The sequence below is a fragment of the Bos javanicus genome, chromosome 3 (assembly GCF_032452875.1).
Source record: "Bos javanicus breed banteng chromosome 3, ARS-OSU_banteng_1.0, whole genome shotgun sequence".
Lineage (NCBI taxonomy): Eukaryota > Metazoa > Chordata > Mammalia > Artiodactyla > Bovidae > Bos > Bos javanicus.
In genome coordinates this window covers 51,709,680-51,730,308 of record NC_083870.1, presented here as the reverse complement: position 1 = coordinate 51,730,308, position 20,629 = coordinate 51,709,680, and the positions used below count along the sequence as shown (strand labels likewise).

The following is a 20,629-nucleotide window of genomic DNA, read 5'->3' as shown; positions in this document are numbered from 1 at the left end:
GTTTGCAGTTTCTTACAAACAAAACATGCAAAGCCATATGACCCAGCAATTGTACTGGGCATTTATTTAAGATAAATGGTAACTTACATGCACACAAAAACCTGTACATAAATGTTCACAGTAACTTTTTTTGTAATAGTGAAAAACTGGAAACCACCCAGATGTCATTTAATAGGTAAATGTTTAAACAAGTAGTATATACATACGGTAGAATACTACTCAGCAGCATAAAAAAAAAAGAATTATTGATATATACAATAACTTGAATTTATAAGGAATTATTATCCTAAGCAGGAAAAACAATCCCCTAAGGTCATATACTGTGTGATTTCATTTATATAACACTTTTGAAATGATAAAATTTTGGCGGTGGGAGGACAGATTAGTGGTCAACAAAGATTAGGGACAGGTATAGGTATGGTTAATTACAGAGCAATGTGAGTTGTCCTTGGGGTAATGGAGTTTACCTTTGGTGGTATGTACACAAAGCTACATACTACATGTATGATACAATTAAAAGTGAAAAATACACTGGATAAAGTATATGCAAGTTCTATTATTTCTTTTATGACTGGATATAACTTTATGTCATTTAAAATGTCAGTGTAAAAAAGGGAATACTCAAAACTTAAAAAAATAATACTAAACACTGGTAATCATTTCAAAATATATACAAATACCAAGTCATTATGTTGTACACTTAAAACTAATATGATGTTATATGTCAGTCAGTCAGTCAGTTCAGTCGCTCAATCGTGTGCGACTCTTTGCAACCCCATGAACTGCAGCACGCCAGGCCTCCCTGTCCATCACCAAATCCCGGAGTTTACCCAAACTCATGTGCATCAAGTCAGTGATGCCATCCAGCCATCTCATCCTCTGTCGTCCCCTTCTCCTCCTGCCCCCAATCCCTCCCAGTATCAGAGTCTTTTCCAGTGAGTCAACTCTTCGCATGAGGTGGCCAAAGTATTGGAGTTTCAGCTTCAGCATCAGTCCTTCCAATGAACACCCAGGACTAATCTCCTTTAGGGTGGACTGGTTGGATCTCCTTGCAGTCCAAGGGACTCTCAAGAGTCTTCTCCAACACCACGGTTCAAAATCATCAATTCTTCGGCACTCAGCTTTCTTCAGTCCAACTCTCACATCCATACGTGACCACTGCCTTGACTAGACCTTTGTTGGCAAAGTAATGTCTCTGCTTTTGAATATGCTATCTAGGTTGGTCATAACTTTCCTTCCAAGGAGTAAGCGTCTTTTAATACCACCAAATGCTATATAACCTGGCAACAACAACAATAACAGATCATCTGAAAGTTGTAACAAATTGCTAAAAGCTGAGTGTGTGCTAGCTTGAGAATATAAAACCCTTGGGAGCACAAGAAAAATCTGTAATCACTTTCAGGCTCTTCTCCACAGACCTCCTCAGTACTTACAGAAAAGATTTAGGTGGGGACAGTACAGGATGAGGGTTCTGAGTAAGCCATCCTCTTGATGCAGGCCTAGAAGAGCAGAGCAGCAGATGCAGGAAAAGCACAAAGACTGCCCAGAACCTTTTCTCCCATTTTCCCTAAAGACTAGCAAACTCTTAACAATTTTAGGGCATAAATGAAGATCCCCTGCAACTGGTGGGAAGGAAATAGAATTAAAACTTGAAATCTTGGGAGATGTGCCGGAAATCCATTGTGGGTTCGGACCATTAGAGAGATCCTGTCACTGAGGGCAGGGAAGGATCATTGAGAAGGCATCACTGATATCCAAAGACATAGTACCTGCTGACGTGGCTTAATTATAGGACAGCAGAGAATGCTCCTCACTGCCCTGCACTTCTTACCATTAGGATAAGATGCATTCAATAACAAGTAAAAGCAGTCTACTGCAATCAGAGGTGCAAGAGCATAGAGTATAACACTAAGCATAAAGACTTAAAGGCAAGCATGTAGCAGCTGTTGAGAAAAAAATCACCGGCAAACCAAGATCCATCCTCATGGTACCACCAGAGACTACTGAAAATCTGGTGTGCTTAGGATAACTGTAGCAACAATAAAATTCAATTCCAGCTCAACTTCTGACTAGATTGATTTCACCTCCACAGTTAAGGCTAGCAAAAGAAAACACTGTCAGTTTCCAAGCTTAAATATATATATACTTTTTGTCTCTTGTTTTATACACAATGTCTTTCAACAAAAAATTATGAGGCATAAAAAGAAGCAAGGAAAAAAAAATCCTACTGTTAAGAGACAAAGCAATAAACAGAAACAGACTTAAAGATGACACACAGTTGACTATCAGAAAATTTTAAATGACTATGATTATTACAAGCTGTAGAGAAAAAATAAACAATGTGTGATCAGATAGGTAATTTCAAGAGAATTATAGGAAAAAGAAAACGAAAGTGCTAGAAAAAAAACATGGTAATAGTTACGAGAAATGACTTTGAAGGTCTCATCAACAGAATCAACACAGCCAAGGAAAGAATCAGTGAAGCTGAGTTTAGATTAAAAGAAATTACTCAAACAAAAACGCAAAGAACATAAAAAAGTGGGGCATGGTAGGACCAACACAACAGAATATCCAAAAGCTGTCAGGCAATATTAAAGTCTAACATACGTCTAACTGGAATCTCAGAAAGAGACGAGAGAGAGAATGGGAATGGAGAAATATTTGAAGGGACATCAGCTGAGAATTCTCTAAAATTAATTTGTATTGGGAAAAAAGAAAAACTAGTTTTTCCTTCTCTTTAGTAGGGAAAAACCCTCAGCTCTTCCTGCTGTGTGTCTAATCACCAAATGTGTGTGGGATTACCTACAAATGAACAATTCTCTGTGACATCATCTAGGTGTCCTACAATTTAACTCAATTCTAAATGTATTGGTATCTACCTGGAGATAGTATCAGATCCCATAGGTTAAGGGCTCAGTCCCACAAGATTGATGCACATTTCAGATGCCAATCATAAGGAGTAGATCCCTACATTACCCACAACTTGTCTGAGGTAGGCAAATCAGAGATTGCCATGACCTTTTGCCCCCTGGATTCAGTTATTTGCTAGAGCAGCTTATAGAACTCAAGGACACATTTATGTTTACCAGTTTATTAAAGGCTATAGCAAAGGATACAAATGAAGAACCAGATGATGAGATACATAGGGCAAGGTCTGGCAGGGCCCCAAGCACAGCGGTGTCTGTCCCTATGGAATTGGAGGTGCATCACCTTCCTGAATGTAGGTATGTTCACCAACCTGGAAGTTCCCCAAACGCCTTCATCACAGAGGCATGATCAACTATTAGCTCCATTTCCAGTCTCTTTCCCCTTTGCAGGAGGGAAGTAGAGCTGAAAATTCCAAGCTTTTAATCACATTTTGATCTTTCTGGTGACCAGCCCCCACCTGGAGCCATTCTGGAGCGCACCCAGAATATCCTCATTTGAACAAAAGATCCTCCTGGGGCTCTTACGACTAGAAATTTACAAGGGTTTTAAGAGTCCTGTGTCAGATATGAGTCAGAAACCAAATATTAGACTAACACATGCTCTTAGTGCTCTTATCACTTAGAAAATTACAAGGGTTTCAGGATCTATCTGTCAGGAATCAGAGGCAAAGACCAATATATTAATATATTTTCTATTGTCTAACATATGACAGGCTCAAAAGCACAAATTCAAGAAGCTCAGAGAATTTATCTTGTTTAGCTCAGAAGCTAAACAAGATAAATACAAAAAAAAAAAAAAATACCCCACACTGCTGCTGCTGCTAAGTCGCTTCAGTCGTGTCCAACTCTGTGCGACCCCATAGACGGTAGCCCACCAGTATCCCCCGTCCCTGGGATTCTCCAGGCAAGAACACTGGAGTGGGTTGCCGTTTCCTTCTCCAATGCATGAAAGTGAAAAGTGAAAAGTGAAAGTGAAGTCACTCAGTCATGTCTGACTCTTAGCGACCCCATAGACGGTAGCCCACCAGGCTCCTCCATCCATGGGATTTTCCAGGCAAGAGTACTGGAGTGGGGTGCCATTGCCTTCTCCGTATCCCACACTAGATATATCATATTTAAACTGATGAAACCAAAGACCAACAGAAAATCTTGAGGCACCCAAAGGAAAAATAACACAATAGAGAGGAAAGAAGAAAAGAATACAGCAAACTTCTTATCAGAAATCATAAAAATCATGAGTGGAGTAATGTCTTTAAAGTTCTAAAACAAAACCCTGTCAACTAGAATTCTGTATCTATTGGAAATATCAAAATTGAAAGAGAAATACTTTTTCAAGCAAACAAAAAGTGAAAGAATTTATTGCCAGCAGACCTGCACTACAAGAAATGTTAAAGAAGGTTCTTCTGGTAAAAGGGATGTGATTCTAGAGGTCTCACCTATATCTATACAATGAATGAAGAACACTGATATGGCATTTGTTGTTGTTCAGTCACTAACTCATGTCTGACTCTTTGTGACCCCATGGACTGTAGCATGCCAGGCTCCTCTGTACTCCACTACCTCCCAGAGTTTGCTCAATTTTAGTCCATTGAGTCAGTGATGCCATCTAACCATCTCTCATCCTCTGCTGCCCCCTTCTTTTCCCTTCAATGAAAGTAATTATTAAATTCATTTTTATTGTTTATAAATGCTCCAAAAGATAACTGGCTAAAGCAAAACCAGTAGCACTGACAGAAGAGAAATGGGCAAATCCACCATTACAGACAGATTTCACCATTCTTCTCTCAGCAATTGATAGAGCGTAGGCAGAAAGTCACCAAAGATCTAATGGTCCTGAACAACATTGCTAACCATCTTTAACTAATTGACATTAATGTTACACTCTCACTAAAAACAGTAGAATATATTTTTCAAATGCAGTTGGAACATTCACCAAATAAACTATATTTAGAGGAATAAAGCAAACCTTGACAAGTTTACAAGAATAGGTAGTTCATAAGCTACCACACCAGGTTTAAAGTAGAAATTAATACTAAAAAGATACCTGCAAAATATCTGGAAATTAAGCTTTTCTAAATAACACATCTTAAAAGAGAAAAATCACAAGAATAATTAGAAAGTATTTTGAATTGTATGAAAGTTAAAATGCAACACCTTAAAATGTATGGGATGCAGTGAAAGTGGCATTTAGAGGAACTTTTTACCACTCAAGTGTTTACGTTAAAACAGAAGAAAAATCTCAAATCAGTTACTGAAGTTTCTACCTTAAGAAAGTAGAAAAATCAAATCTAAAGCAGAAGAAAGAACAGGAAGAGGAGAAATCATTTACATTTAAATTTAAATGAAATCTTAAGCAAAAAAAAGAGAGAAATCAAGGAAACCAAAGGCTGTTTCTGTTTTTAAAAAAGACAATAAAATTGATAAGCCCTCTATCCAGACCTACCATATAAAAAAGAGAAGATGCAAATTGCAAATGTCAAGTGTGAAAGAGAATATTACAGATACACACACACAGAGATCTGCAGACATTCAAGAAATAACAAGGACATATTATGAAGAACTCTATGGCCAGAGATTCAACAACTTACAAGAAATGGATAAAACTCTTAAAAAATACAAACTGTCAAAGAGGAAATAGATCGTATGAATAGTTCTATAAGTATTAAGTAAATTGAACTGTATTTTAAAACCTTTAAAAAAGAATTTAAACAATAATAACAACTCCAGGCCTACATGCTTTATTGCAGAATTCTACCAAACATTTAAGGAACAAATAATACCAATTTTATATACATTATTCCATAATATAAGAACAAATATAGATGCAAAAACTGTCAACCAAATATTAGCAAGATGATTTCAGCAATATATTAAAAATACACTATTTTATGATCAACTGGGATTTATCCTGGGAATGAAAGACTGGTCCAACATTCAAAAAATGTATAGGTAACCACATCAGTAGATTGAAAAGGAAAAACTATGATTATCTCCAGAGAAATAGAAAATCCTTTAACAAAATTCAACACGCATTGTGGGGAGAAGGAAAAAAAAAAAAAAAAACACCTCTCAGAAACTAGAAATAAAAAGCAACTTCCTCAATATGAAAAACAGCATCTTAAAAAAAAAATCTTCAGGGAATTCACTGGTGGTCCAGTGGTTAGGATTCCCTGCTTTCACTGCCAAGGATACAGGTTCAATCCCTCCCTGGCCCCAGTACTAAGATCCCGAAAACTGTGCAGCATAGAAAAAAAAAAAAAAACTTGAGCTAATAGTATGCTTAATAGTAAATGCCTAGTTTCCCCTTATGACTGAGAACAAAGTAAAAATTAACTATTTCTACTCAGTATTGTATTGGAGGTCCTAGTTAGTGCAATAAGTCAAGAAAAATAAAAGGCAAACATATTAGAAAGGAAGAAATAAAACTGTCTCTATTCACAAATGACATGATTTTCTATATAGAACATCCCAAAGAATTTTTCAAAAAGCTACCAGCACTAAAAAGTAAATTTAGCAAGGTCCAGGATCTGAGACAAAAAAAAAAAAAATCATATAAGCACCTAGAATTAGTAAGTAATTGGAAATCGAAAAAATAACATTTACAATAATATATTTTTAAAAAAGAAATAGGTATAAATCTTACAAAATACATGCAGAATCTGTATGTTTAAAACTATGAGAAACTGATAAATCAAAGAAGAATCTAAATAACTGGAGAGATGTATGTTCATGGGAATCCCGGCGAGCTGCAGTCCCTGAGGTTGCAAAGAGTTGGACATGACTTAGCAACTGAACAACAATGTTCTGAATAACTCAATATTGTTAAAATATTAGTCCTCTCAAAATTGATTAACAGATTCAGTGGATTCCAATCAACAATTTTTGTTAAAATTGACAAGCTAATACTAAAATTTGTATGGAAAAGTAACTAGAATAGCCAAAACAATATTGATAAAGAAGAACAAAGTTGAAGGACTCATACCACATGAGTCGTAGACTTACTATATTACTTTACTACTTTTGACAAGTGTGTATTGGGATTTCCCTGCCAATCCAGTGGTTAAGACACCTGTCCCCCAGTGCAGGAAGCACTGACCAGGGAACTAAAACCCTGCATGGCTCATCGCACAGCCATCAAAAAGGCAAGTGTATACTGCAGAAAATATAGACATATAGATCAATGAAACAGACTAGAGGGTTCAAATATAGTCCCACATGTAAAGTGATTTTCAACAGAGGTGCAAAGGCAATTTAATAGAGGAAGAATATTCTTTTCAACAAATGATACCAAAATAATTGGATACAGACATGGGAAACATCAATGTCAACCCATACTTTGCATCTTATGCAAAAATTAACTCAAAATGGATTATAGACCTAAATACAAAACAGAAAATAAATCTTTTAGAAGGAAACACAGGTTGGGGGGCACGTGCTGACCTTAACTTAGGTAGAGATTTCTCACATGCAAGATCAAAACTACTACATATAAAAGAAAAGTGATAAATTGGATAAAATAAAAATTAAGAAATTGTGCTCTTCAGAAGTCCTTAAAAATGAAAAGACAGACTGGGAAAATATTTGCAAATCACATGATGTATGATAAAGCATTTGTATCCAAAATACATAAGGAACTTTCAAACTCAGTAAGAAAATAAGCAACCCACTTTTCTAAAAAATCGGTAAAAGATTTGGACAGCTGCTTTGTCAAAAAATAATATATTCAAGTGGCACGCAAGTATATAAACATGCCCAACATTATTATCATTGGGGAAATATGAATAAAAATCTCAATGAGATACCACATTACACAACTCTTAGAATGGCTAAAATCAGGAATTTTTTTTTTTTTTTAACAATATTAAGTGCTCTCAAGAATGCCGCTGCTGCTGCTAAGTCGCTTCAGTAGTGTCCGACTCTGTGCGACCCCACAGACAGCAGCCCACCAGGCTCCCCTGTCCCTGGGATTCTCCAGGCAAGAACACTGGAGTGGGTTGCCATTTCCTTCTTCAATGCATGAAAGTGAAAAGTGAAAGCGAAGTCGTTCAGTTGTGTCCGACTCTTCGCGACCCCATGGACTGCAGTCCATCAGGCTCTTCCGTCTATGGGATTTTCCAGGCAAGAGTACTGGAGTGGGGTGCCATTGCCTTCTCCGGCTCTCAAGAATAGGACCTAACAATAACTCTCACACATTGCTAGTGTGAATTAAACTTGCAGCCACTTTGGAAACCAGTTTGATAGTTTCCTATAAAGTTAAATGCATACCTACCTGACCCAGCAATCCCGCTTCAAAGTGTTAACCCAAGTGAAATGAAAACTTCCATCTTCCCACCAAAAACTTTACATCAATGACTTTATTCATAACCACCAAAAACTGGGAAAAAACTCAAATATACCTCAACTGTGAACTGTTCCATAAGCAAGTATGGTACATCCATCTAACAAAAGACTAATAATAATAATAATAATAAAACAATATACCTAACAGTATAGTTGAGTCTCAGATACATCATGCTAAAAGAAAGAAGCCAGAAGCTAGAAGTTGAATACTACATGATGATTCTATTTACACAATCTTTTTGTAAAGGAAAAAACCAGAGGGACAGAAAAAAGACCAGGGATTGCCAGAGGCTTGACTTTATAACCAGACACCTAGCTGGTCAGATAACGACTCAGAACCTAGTTGGAAAATAGCAACACCTTCAGATGAGCTTTGGGAATGAATAAAGGAATGTCTTTCTGGTGGTATGAAAATCGTTTACTGCTCCTCCTCCCCCATGAGCCCCATAATTCAACGATCCAGAAAGAAGGCCTTAAATTGGGTGGGGCGGGGAGGGGGGGCGCAAGAAGAGGATATGAACACTGGTCAAAATGCATGGCTCTTCCTCCCACAGTATCTAGGATGGTTTGGGAAAGTCTCACCTTCATTTCCCCCACAGTTTATCAGTTTGAAACGGGGCTTTACTCCTTGCGGAGGAAGGTCGGCTCTCCACCCTTGCCTATCCAATGCGGACCTCGCAGCGCTTGGGGTCCGCGGTGCGCCGCTCCGGGGCTGGGCGCGGCCGTCCCGAGCGCTCACCGTGAGTGTGGTAGCCCGGGGTTGTGACAACGGACCCGAGCCGGGCGCTGCAGCACGGGGACCCGCGGGGAGGCGTGCGCGGGGCAGGCGACCGCGGACCGGCTGGCGGGTCTGACGCACCGCCGCGCTCGCAGTCTCGCTCCGGCTCCGGAGGGCGCGCCGCTGCTTCCCGCGCCTCGGAAGCGTCGCGTTGCGGGCCGCGCCGCCGCCACCGCCCGATGGCGAAGCTGCGGGATTGCCTGCCCCGCCTGATGGTCACGATCCGGTCCCTGCTCTTCTGGTGCCTGATCTACTTCTACTGCGGGCTCTGCTCCTCCATCTACCTGCTCAAACTTTTGTGGAGCATCTGCAAGAGACCCTCGCAGACCTTCCGGCGGGTAGCTCGGGAACACCCGCCCGCGTGCTTGAACGACCCCTCTCTGGGTACCCACTGCTACGTGAGGATCAAGGTGAAGGCGGGCGCGGGCCCGGCGCTATCGCGAGGGAACGTGACGGCCATGAGAGCGGAGGCTGATCTTTGTATGACGCCCAGCCCAGCGTCCCCTAGTGTTCTCGGGGCTAGTAGGGCGCGCTGCAGGGACGGAGAAGATGCCCGGGGGATGCTAGAGGGGCGAGGTACCACGGGAGAGGGTCAGGGGGTTGTGTGTGTCGTTATGGTCCTTGCGTGTGTGTGTGAGAGAGTCTAATAATCTGGGTCCTGCTATTACTGTCCCCTACTCCTCCACCGCAACAACCTTCTCCAACTGTAAGGGGAAGCGGTCGTCTGTCACCTTTTTGCCCTTTAGAGCTCAGATAAGCTGTAGGGAATTGTTTCTGGTGGCGCCCTACTGTCTCAGGAGACGGTCCTTGCCCAAATTTTAGAGATTGGAACAGTAAATAGAATAAGTCATTGCAAATCACGAGTTTATTCAGATCAGCAGAATGGAGCATTCACAGATGACCTAAGCAACATCAAACAATAAATAAATGGTGCATGTTTGTGGAGAAGGAAGCAGCACTATGATGCCAGAGACCAAAGGAATGGCACAAAAAGTAAATGTCAACTATTCATGCAGACTCTTTAATTGCCCATGCTTGTCCCAAGCTTTCTTACAGCCCACGATTATTCTATTTCCTGAGGCTCCAGGTGGTGAAGGGAGATGGCTTTTTGTGATGCACCCTACAAGTCTGACTCACAGGCCTTTCAAAAATAGCCTCCATGAAGGGATAGTTTTGTCACCAGGTCTGGGGTTCCTGTTAGGAGCTAGACTGCCCTGCAGCTGGAGTTCAGACCACAGAGGGGTATGTCCTTTATACCCTGCAGTTGACATGAGAATTAAATGAGTTAATATTTGTAAAAAACAAATAAGCTAAAACCAAAAATCTTATAACAGTGCCTGGTACATAGTAAAATGAAATGAAATATTTATTCAGTAAATCCAGTCAAGTTCCTACAGCCTTTCATCTTCCGAGACTCGCCACCAATAAAAGAAGTTATTGAACTTCCAGGAAGGCATTCTGCAGTAGAGGGTAGAAGTCAGAGTTGTTATGTACATCCTACCTGAGGGGGAAAATCAGTTTAAGAATCATTCGGAATTCATCACAATGACTCTCTTCTGACTTTGGCCACTTAAAGAATTTCCCTAGAGACCTAGAACCAAGGAACAGAAAGAGCGTTGTCCTGGGCAGTAGGACAAGATGGAGGTTCTAGCCACAGTCCTGCTCCCAACCATCCTAATGACCCGTAGTAACATCTTTGGACCTCAGTTTTTAACTCTGCAAAAATGATAGGGTTGAACTAGATGAGCTTTAAGATTTTTTTTCACATCTGGAAACCCAATTACTTGGGTTATCTGATGTAAAACCCGGTTAGTCTCTGGGTTTTGGTTCTTGTTTTTTTTTAACCTTACTTCCTTCTGAGTTTTTGTGTTTCTTTCTTGCTCCACTTTCCTTTCTTCTTTTTACTTTGTATTTGCTATTTTTCTGTCTCATTTCTATGATTTTTGTTTCCCTTGGGCAATCTTGTCTCCCATACGCAGAGCAAAGGTTTGAGCACTCAGAGCATTCGGCTGTTAGAGATACACTGACATGACATGAAGAGCAGGCAGCCATGGGAATGGTGCATGTAACTCTCAACTGAAAATAATGTGGGAGGGAGAGAACTAAAAATAAGGAAAGGAGGTGTGAATTATATAACTGATGGCACAGCTCTTGATGGGTAAGCTGAGAAAAGTATATGACTAGGAGGTAAATAATGGCAGGAATATAAATGCAGATCAGAATTATTTACTTGTCCTGCAGAATTTGAGTGAGACGAAGTGTGACACATCAGTAAGAAAATTATAACTGTTTCAGAAGCTCATAATATAGATAAATTGACAGCATAAGTAGAAGGTAATGTCAACAAAAGCGAATCTGTTTATTTAACCTGCTGATAAACAGTGCTTATTTTTTCTTTCTGAAAATTAACAATACTTATTTTATCTCTTGATATTAAAAATAATGCAAGTGAAATTTTTTAATGGCATGGAAATGCTAATTGTACTTTTACAGTCAACACAAAGCATCACTGAAACCTCATGCACTGTATTTCCTACTGCAGGATTCCGGCTTAAGATTCCATTATGTTGCTGCTGGAGAAAGAGGCAAACCACTTATGCTGCTGCTTCATGGATTTCCAGAATTCTGGTAAACTCAACAATAACTTTTTCTTTTGCACTAAAGATTTGGCTTACCATAGTGTCATTTTCTTGTAGTGGTTTTTAATAGACCCCATGCTATGATCAAGTGCTGGCCTAGAGTTATTACTCCTAAGTGTTCCTCAATCACAAGAATGATATTCCTTCTGTTTTAAAGAAACATGCGTATTATCCTAAACTTATTTATTTTTGAGAATTAAAACAAGTATCATTTAGTGTTTCAAATTTTTGAAACAGTCAATTGCAAAACAGTTTTTAACTTTTTGTTTTATATTGTAATATAGCCAGTTAACAATGTTGTGATAGCTCAGGTGGACAGCAAAGGGACTCAACTATACATACACATACATCCATTCTCCCCCAAACTCCTCTCCCATCCAGGCTGCCACATAACATTGAGCACAGTTCCCTGCGCTGTACAGTAGGATTTTGTTAGGTATCTATTTTAAATATAGCAGTGTGGCTCAATGTTGTGTGGCAGCCTGGATAGGAGGGGAACTTAGGGAAGAATGAGTACACGTATATGTATGACGGAGTCCCTTCATTTTTCACCTGCACCTATCACAATATTGTTAAAGACTAAATTAGTATAGCAGTGTGTACAAATCGATCCCAAACTCCCTGACTATCCCTTCTCCCTATTTTTCCCCCTTGGCAATCATAAACCAGTTTTTATAGTGCCTACTGATGGACATGAGTTTGAGCAAGCTCCGGGAAATAGCGATGGACAGGGAAGCCTGGCATGCTGCAGTCCATGGGGTTGCAGAGTCGGACACGACTGAGCAACTGAACTGAACTGTGGACAAAATGCAACACTGGGTGGTAAAGGAGATTCGAAAGAAACCAAAGAATTAGAGTGCCTGTTACCTGGCAGCCTTTGGTAAGACTTGGGTGAGGGGAAGGCAGGAGGAGAAGAGGGCTCATGGAAACTGAAAAAGGACTCTTTCCTATGCACATAGTAACAGGCTCAGATGAATTCAGGACAAATTAAGGATCAGAATATTTCATGTGGAGGAAAAAACCTATAGCCAAAAATACACAGTTACCTACGGGAAAATACTCTGTTCCCCTTTGAACCCCACAGAACCAAATAAGTACAGATGAAACAACACATGATGAAACTTTAAAAAAATGAATATCTTTTAAAAGATGGTACATATTAAGGTGGTAAAAAGAAAATCAGATTTTTGCTAACTTAGGGTTATGATCTTGAAATGGAAAAATGGACCAAAAAATTATATTCTCTAAACTGACTTAAATGTAGATGTGTGGTATGTTTTTAAAGTTCTAGGAATTTCTCCTTTACTTTTGCTCTTAACACCTAGAATTCCACATTACATATTCCTCACTTCCTTTAGAATTCTAAAGATTTTGTGTCATCCGAATTCCTAATTTAAAATGCATCTAGCTCTGAAAGAATATTTAGTTAATACTTTTAGAGTAAAAGGGCCTTTATTAATAGATTGCTAGTGCACTAGGAAGTGTTAGGCATTGAAGAAGAGAATGGAGGAGGGCAAAAACCCATCTAGTTCATCATTTTTCTAGAGCAAAAAGTCTATGACATGCCAGCATGCTAAGTTGCTTCAATCGTGTCTGACTCTTTGCAACCTCATGGATGGTTGGCCACCAGGCTCCTCTGTCCATAGGATTCTCTAGGCAGGAATACTGGAGTGGGTTGCCCTGCTCTCCTCCAGGGGATCTTCCCCACCCAGAGATAGAACCTTTGTCTCTTACATCTCCTGCACTGGCAGGCAGGTTCTTTACCACTGGCACCACCTGGGAAGACCCTATGACATGACTGGCTTACAAATAAAATGTTAGTCTAAAGTATTAATCAAATCTGCATAAAGTAATATGGGCAGTGAATTCTGGCTCAGCCGCTTAGTTGCTGAGACTTCTGTTTGTGTAAGTCATACCCTAAACCGAGATCTCTATGTTGACATTTTGTCTTCCTTCCGAATTACCACTGTTACTCATTATGCAATCTAGTCAATTCCATTAATGAACTCCATTCAGGAAAAAGTCAGTTCAAATCAGAATTTAGGATAACAGTGTTTTGATTAAACCATTTCAAATCTCTCTTAGACTTTCCTTCTTCTGTTTCCAAAAGCCCTTTCTCTTGCACTTTCCCCCTATTATGCTTGCATGCTCAGTCTCTCAGTCATGTTCGACTCTTTGCAACCCTGTGGACTGTAGCCCACCAGGCTCCTCTGTCCATGGAGTTCTCCAGTCAAGAGTACTGGAGTTTGTTGTCATTTCCTCCTCCAGGGATCCTCCTAACCCAGAGATCAAATCCAAGTCTCCAGGGATTCCTACATGGGCAGGCAGACTCTGTACCCCTGAGCCACCTGGGAGGCCCTCCTTTTTTTTTTAAGAGCCAAAAAGCTTTGGCATTTTGAACCAATTTCAATTTATATTGCCCATGTAAATATCCCTTTATTAATCAAGTTTTGCCTAAATGCACATAAATTTATAATAGTGTAGATCAAGTAGGTCAGATTATTTGATACAGTGAAAACAAAATAATCATAAACTGGCAATGTGTGTAAAAATGCTTTTTAAACAGAAAATCATTATACAAATATAAGGTATTATTTGCATTTATCATCATTAACTAAGAACAGCTGTTGAGAATTGGTGATGTTTAATATATACTATTAGATGTTACACAGAAACAATAAAATTCTGGGTCTTCTTAAAATATAGAGGAAACATCAAACAATATACAGATCTATGAGTCCTTTAGCTAAATTAGTGCCAAATAAGGCGGTCACAGATGATTTTCTCCCCCCTCCATCTCCACCTCAATTTGCATTGCTTTTAAAAATATTTTGAGCTGATGCAGGCAGTTTCTGGCAATAACACCAGCTGTATGGGACACACTCGTCATTACTCAAGTGCTCAGGCAAGTAAGGGCTCTTCATGCATGCAGCTGAGCACAGAGCCTGATGACTGTGGCTTTTTCTCCATTGTAAAAGGGAAGAGTATATTCTGCATCTCAAAGAGGCTAGCCTGGTAAACTAGGAGCCCTCCTTGTGTTAAGAATAACTAAGAAAGAAGTTGCTTTTTGTGAAGTGTCCTCTGCTTGAGCTTCCCAGGTGACTCAGTGGTAAAGAATCTGCCTGCAATGCAGGAGACTCAAGTTCAGTCTCTGGGTGGGGAAGATCCCCTGCAGACAGAAATGGCAACCCACTCCAGTATTCTTGCTTGGGAAATTCCACGGACAGAGGAGCCCGGTGGGCTACAGTCCATGGGTTAGCAAAGAGTCAGACACGACTGAGCGACTAAACAACAACAGAGCAACTGGGTGGGGAAGGAGGGGAACAGTGTGCATGAAAATAGCTAGTTTTGTTTATTTATAATATTTTCAGGAGTTACTGATTTTATGTTTCATTTTTGTATCAAGGGGGTTATTTTGTTTTATTCATGTGAATGACATGCTCATCAGTCTATCACTGGGGTGATTTCTTTTTCAGTTTAGAGTTAATGTGTAAATCAAATATGCTTTATTTATGAACTCTAGGAAGATTACATTTAAAAATTATTTTGTAATTTATTAAGATAGCAGTTGCAGCCTTTAAATATCCCTAGAAATGTTTAAGATATTGTTTGGCCCCACTCATTGATACTAGAAATAGTTGGATTTATTTGGAAGGCAATTTAAATTATTAATAGCATAATAATATATGCAGGTATTATGTTTACATTAAATGTAAAATGCTATAGGACTGTACACATTATTTTGAGTCAAATTTCTACCTTGACTCTCTACTTAAATGAATTCTAAACAAAGACACAGGTACTTAGGATATTAAAACAATGCACATTTTAGTAGAAATTGAATATAAATTCCCCCAAGAGGAATCTGGGAACTTTAGTTCAGAGTTGTCTCAAGGTTTGGACTTGAGTTTGAACTTGGGACAGAGTTTTACTGAACAACTGGTATCTCTAGCACTATCATAATTCAGTGCTTTCGTTTTTCCATTGTTTTACTCAGTCGACAAATCTTTATTGAGCATCTTCACATCTGCCAGGCAATTCAAGGAGCTCACAGTCAAGTGGCACAGTCCAGGCACCCACAGATTAGTGTAAAGCACATGCCCAGTGCACTGAAGAGTGTGCAGACAAATGGAAGAATATGGAAGGGGCCACCCAACCCACCTGTGAAGGAGGGAACCTGGGAAGTCTCCTAGAAGAGAAGATGCCCAGCAAGAGGAGTTCAGTGAGGGGTGAAGGACAGGGGTTGTGGGGAGGAGGGAAATGCTGAGGAGCGACGATGTTTCAGAAAAAGGAAATTATGTAAACGAAGTCATGAAAACAAGACCCGTGTTTATTCACTGCAAGCAGATAAGTGCTGCAGGGGCAGCATAGCATGGGTTCTCAGGCCAGACCACCTGGGTTTGGATCCTGGCTCTGCTATTTGCTAACTCTGTGACTTTTAGCTCATCCACAAACCAATCTGTACCTTGGTTTCTTCATCTGTAAAATGGGGATAATAATAGTACTTACTTTAATACTACTATTTTGAAGATCAGCCTCGCTATATGTGAAGCACTTAGAATTGTGCCTGGCATGTAATAAGACAGATATAGATGTTAGCCCTTTTTTATGATATAGCAAATGATAGAGGGTATAAGGTAGTCAAGCTGGAAGATTAGGAAGGTCAAATCTTAGAGGTTTTATCTGCCAAAATAACCTGCTTGGGCTTCATGTCGTGAGTAACTGAGAGTCAAGAAAGAGTTTGTGTTTTTATTACGTCACTCTGGTTTTATAGAAAATAGAGCCAAGGGGAATGAAACACACAATTAGACCAATCGATGGCTGCTGCATAAATGGATGCCCGAATGAAGGTAATGATATCAGGGATGGATAGGAAAAGTGATTAAGGAAATATTAATATTTAAGAGGTTAAATTTACTGAACTTTATTGATTGGGTATGAAGGATTATAAAGAAGAAAGAATTAGGCTTCAGTTACAAAGACATAAAAAAAAATCAATTCAAAATATTAAGTAAGGCTATGAGAAAATAGGTGCATGAGTGCTTCAGTGGCAGAATTCTCGCCAGCCACATGGGAGGCCCAGGTTCGATTCCTGGCCCATGCAGCCATGGCATCCCCTTTTAGGGCTTCTCTGGTGGCTCAGAGAGTAAAGAATCGGCTTGCAATGCAGGAGACTGGGAGTACAAACCCCTGGAGATGGTGAGGGACAGGGAAGCCTGGCGTGCCACAGTCCATGGGGTCACAAAGCATCAGGCAAGACTGGGCAACTGAACAACAACGACAACATGAAAAAATAAAATCACATGTGTTGACAGATGAGCATCTTCTAAGGAATCAAACTGCTTCTGTTGTTTATTACAACCCAGAGAGATTATCTAGATTATTAAGAAAGACACTTTTGTTAAAGTTTTCAAATCCATGTTCATTGGCAGTGCTTTTGCAGATTTTCACAAATCATAGATATCCTAGTAATAGACCAAAGACTCTATCCATTCATAAATCCTAATATGTGTCTGACATCTTTCCTGATAATCTAGCTGTTGATGTAAAGTGGTCGATTTGTTTCTTCCTTCTCATTGTTTTGTGTATTTTTCATTGCAGTCTCCCTTCATTATTGGTTTATAATCTCAGATCACTCTGTTCTCTTTCCTATTGTGCTCCAAAAATCTTTCCAGACAATGATCTACCATTTGTCTTTGTCAGATAATTTTATACTGTGTTTCCATGAACAGATGTGCATGCAGATGCTTTTAATGCATATTTTGAGTTCTATAACACAGTGAGTCACTTTGAAAAATCCAAGTCTCTTTTTCTGTTTGTTATCCATAATGATTTTGCTTCTTAGAAGAAGGAACTCTCATGGAGCTCTGTATTTCAATTAATTCTGCAGTTTTATTATCAAGCATAAGGGGAACACCTGGTCTAGCAAGCTTCCAGGACCTGGCTGTCCCTGGGGCCATTCTAATTGATCAGTGCCTGGGCCATTTTTGTTGTTAAATGTTTTTAACCACACACTTGCTTGTCTTTATAGTTCAGGATATTCTCAGAAGAATTTTGTTTTAGCAAGCAGAGGTTTATCTTTTTTCTTTTCTTTAAATTTCATGTATTTATTTATTTATGGCTGTGCTGTGTCTTCACTGCTACGCATAGGCTTCCTTTAGTTGTTGTGAATGGGGGCTGCTCTCTGGTTGTGGTGTTGGGGCCTCTCATTGTGGTGGCTTCTCTAATTGTGGAACACGGGCTTAGTTGCCCCTCAGCATGTGGAATCTCCCCAGACCAAGGATTGAACCTGTATCTCTGGCACTGACAGGCAGATTCTTTTTTTTTTTTTTAATATAAATTTACTTATTTTAATTGGAGGCTAATTACTTTACAATATTGTAGTGGTTTTGCCATACATTGACATGAATCCACCACGGGTGTACATGTGTTCCCCATCCTGAACTCCCCTCCCACCTCTCTCCCCCTCCCATCCCTCTGGGTCATCCCAGTGCACCAGCCCCAAGGACCCTGTCTCATTTACCACTGGGTCTCCAGGGATGTCTCAGAGATTTATCTTAAGTAGTTGTTTTATCGGAGAAGGCAATGGCACCCCACTCTAGTACTCTTGCCTGGAAAATCCCATGGATGGAGGAGCCTGGTAGGCTGCAGTCCATGAGGTCGCTAAGCGTCTGACACGACTGAGCAGCTTCACTTTCACTTTTCACTTTCACGCATTGGAGAAGGAAATGGCAACCCACTCCAGTGTTCTTGCCTGGAGAATCCCAGGGATGGGGGAGCCTGGTAGGCTGCCGTCTATGGGGTCGCACAGAATCGGACACGACTGAAGCGACTTACCAGCACCAGCACCAGCAAGCTGAGTAAAATCCCCCTTCTAGGAAAATACATTTTCATCTTGCAAGTTTTTTTTTTTTTTTTTTTCATACTGAGAGTGTTTAAGATCTACTCTTGTAGCAATGTTCAAGTCTCTGATACAGTATTTTTATCTATAATCACCATGAGATCCCAGATACTTGAGATCCCAGAACTCATTCCAGCTGGAAGTTTATACCCTTTGACCAGCATCTCCCCACTTCAAGGTGTGACAACCTCTCAAAGACCGATCCCTAGGCAGGTCAAGTCGTGATGACCTCCTGGGACCCCCCGGACTGGAGTTTGGGTGTCCCCAAGATCTCCAGTGTTACCAATGCTGGGTAGAATTAAGAGATTTGTAACTCATTGCTAGTTTGCCCACCGTGGACAGGAATAGATAATTAAGAGGTTTGTTTTGCCCACCGTGGACGGGAATAGATATGATGTAAGTTCATCCTACCCAGAACTGTTGCAACCTGAGAGCCAGGCATCCCCGGGTCAGGGTGCAGATCCCCAGGCAGACTGAGGCGTGACAGCCTCCTAGAGATCAAATCCCCGGGCAGGTCGAGGCGTGACAGCCTCCCGAGGATTGGGTCCCTGGGCAGGTCCCAAGTTTTTTGAAAGAATCAAATGGTACAATATACAGAAGCACTTATAGGCACAGACTAAGTGATAGTGGTAAGCATTATATAAGCAAAGCTTAGAAAATTGACTTCTTAGGTACATTTCTTAAGGGTATCTGGTATTTTGTAGTTTCAGTAAATTCTCACCCTTTGTTACATTCCCACTGGAGCTGGTTTAAAAAAAAAAAAAAAAGTCAATTTTAATAATGTGAGTGCTTTCTTTTCAAACAGGTTTTTTCTTTCCTGCCCACACATGGCTACATAACCTTTCTCTAAAATGAGAAGTTACTTACAGTTTTCCACTTAGACAATCTGTAATGGTATTCTTTATATTCGTTAGTGTGGTATTTTTAACATATCTTATTTTCTGCAGGTATTCATGGCGTCACCAACTAAGGGAATTTAAAAGTGAATATAGAGTTGTAGCACTGGATTTGAGAGGCTATGGAGAATCAGATGCTCCTGTTCATCGAGAGAATTATAAATTGGACTGTCTAATTACAGATATAAAGGATATTTTAGACTCTTTAGGTAGGTTTTAAAAAATAGTATTCATTCTTTCTAATGAACTAACATTCAACAAATTGTGAATTGATAACCTCATTTCTTGGGATGGTACTTTCCATTTACCTGAGCTGTTATCTGGATCCTGTCATTTGGCGTATACAACTCAAAATATCTATAGAAGGAATTTAAAATTATACATCCAGAATAACTATTCAGTTACCAGCCAAAAGTGACTCTCAAAATTTGTTTTTAAAAACTGACTTAATGTATACTATTTATTATTTTCAGAACTAATTATTAGAAATTTGATTCTTGTTCTCAGAAAGTTTATTTCTTTAGAACCCACACTTAAATATTCATTTAAACATATTGTTAGATGCAGAAACACTTGCATTATCTTTTATTGATCAGTTAGTGCCACAATAATATTGTGTAACAAACCACCCCTATCTCAGTGACATACAGTCAAAGGCATTCATTCCTATGCTGGATCTGCAGGTCAACCTTAGGCTGAACCCTTCTGGGTCTTAGCCTCAGGCCACAGGTCCAGCTAGGATTGACTTCTCAGAGTGAATTGGGTTGCAGCCCCAGCTAAAGGAGAGAAGCTACCTGGGGGAAGCTCTTCTTCTCACTGTGGTTGAAGTGGCAAGAGGATGAGCCCCATAGCAAAACATATTTCAAGTTTCTGGTCACTGCTCATTGGTCAAAAGCAAGTCACATGACTGAGCCCCAAATCAAGTCATACAGCCACCAAGAAACCAAAGCAAATCACACTGCCAAGTCTAATATGAAATGGATAGTAAAGAAACTTCCCTGGTGGTCCAGTGGTTAAGACTCCATGCTTCCACTGTAGGAAGCACGGGTTCTGTCCCTGCTGGGGGAACTAAGATCTTGCATGCCTCAGGCCAGAAAAGGTGGGGGAGCTTGGTGGTAAAGTATACTACCTTTATGCACTGGGAAGAC

General features: G+C 39.9%; 1 protein-coding gene across 1 annotated transcript in view; it reads left to right on the top strand.

Annotated features, from left to right (window-relative positions):
- The first annotated feature begins 8,773 nt into the window (after positions 1-8,773).
- Positions 8,774-20,629, top strand: part of EPHX4 (epoxide hydrolase 4) — a 37,436-nt gene continuing 25,580 nt past the window's right edge. Inside the window, exons 1-3 of the mRNA XM_061411238.1 lie at positions 8,774-9,455; positions 11,588-11,673; positions 19,533-19,690. Of these exons, the coding sequence (XP_061267222.1) occupies positions 9,225-9,455; positions 11,588-11,673; positions 19,533-19,690 (475 nt within the window). The 5' untranslated portion in view covers positions 8,774-9,224. The remainder of the gene's footprint in view (positions 9,456-11,587; positions 11,674-19,532; positions 19,691-20,629) is intronic.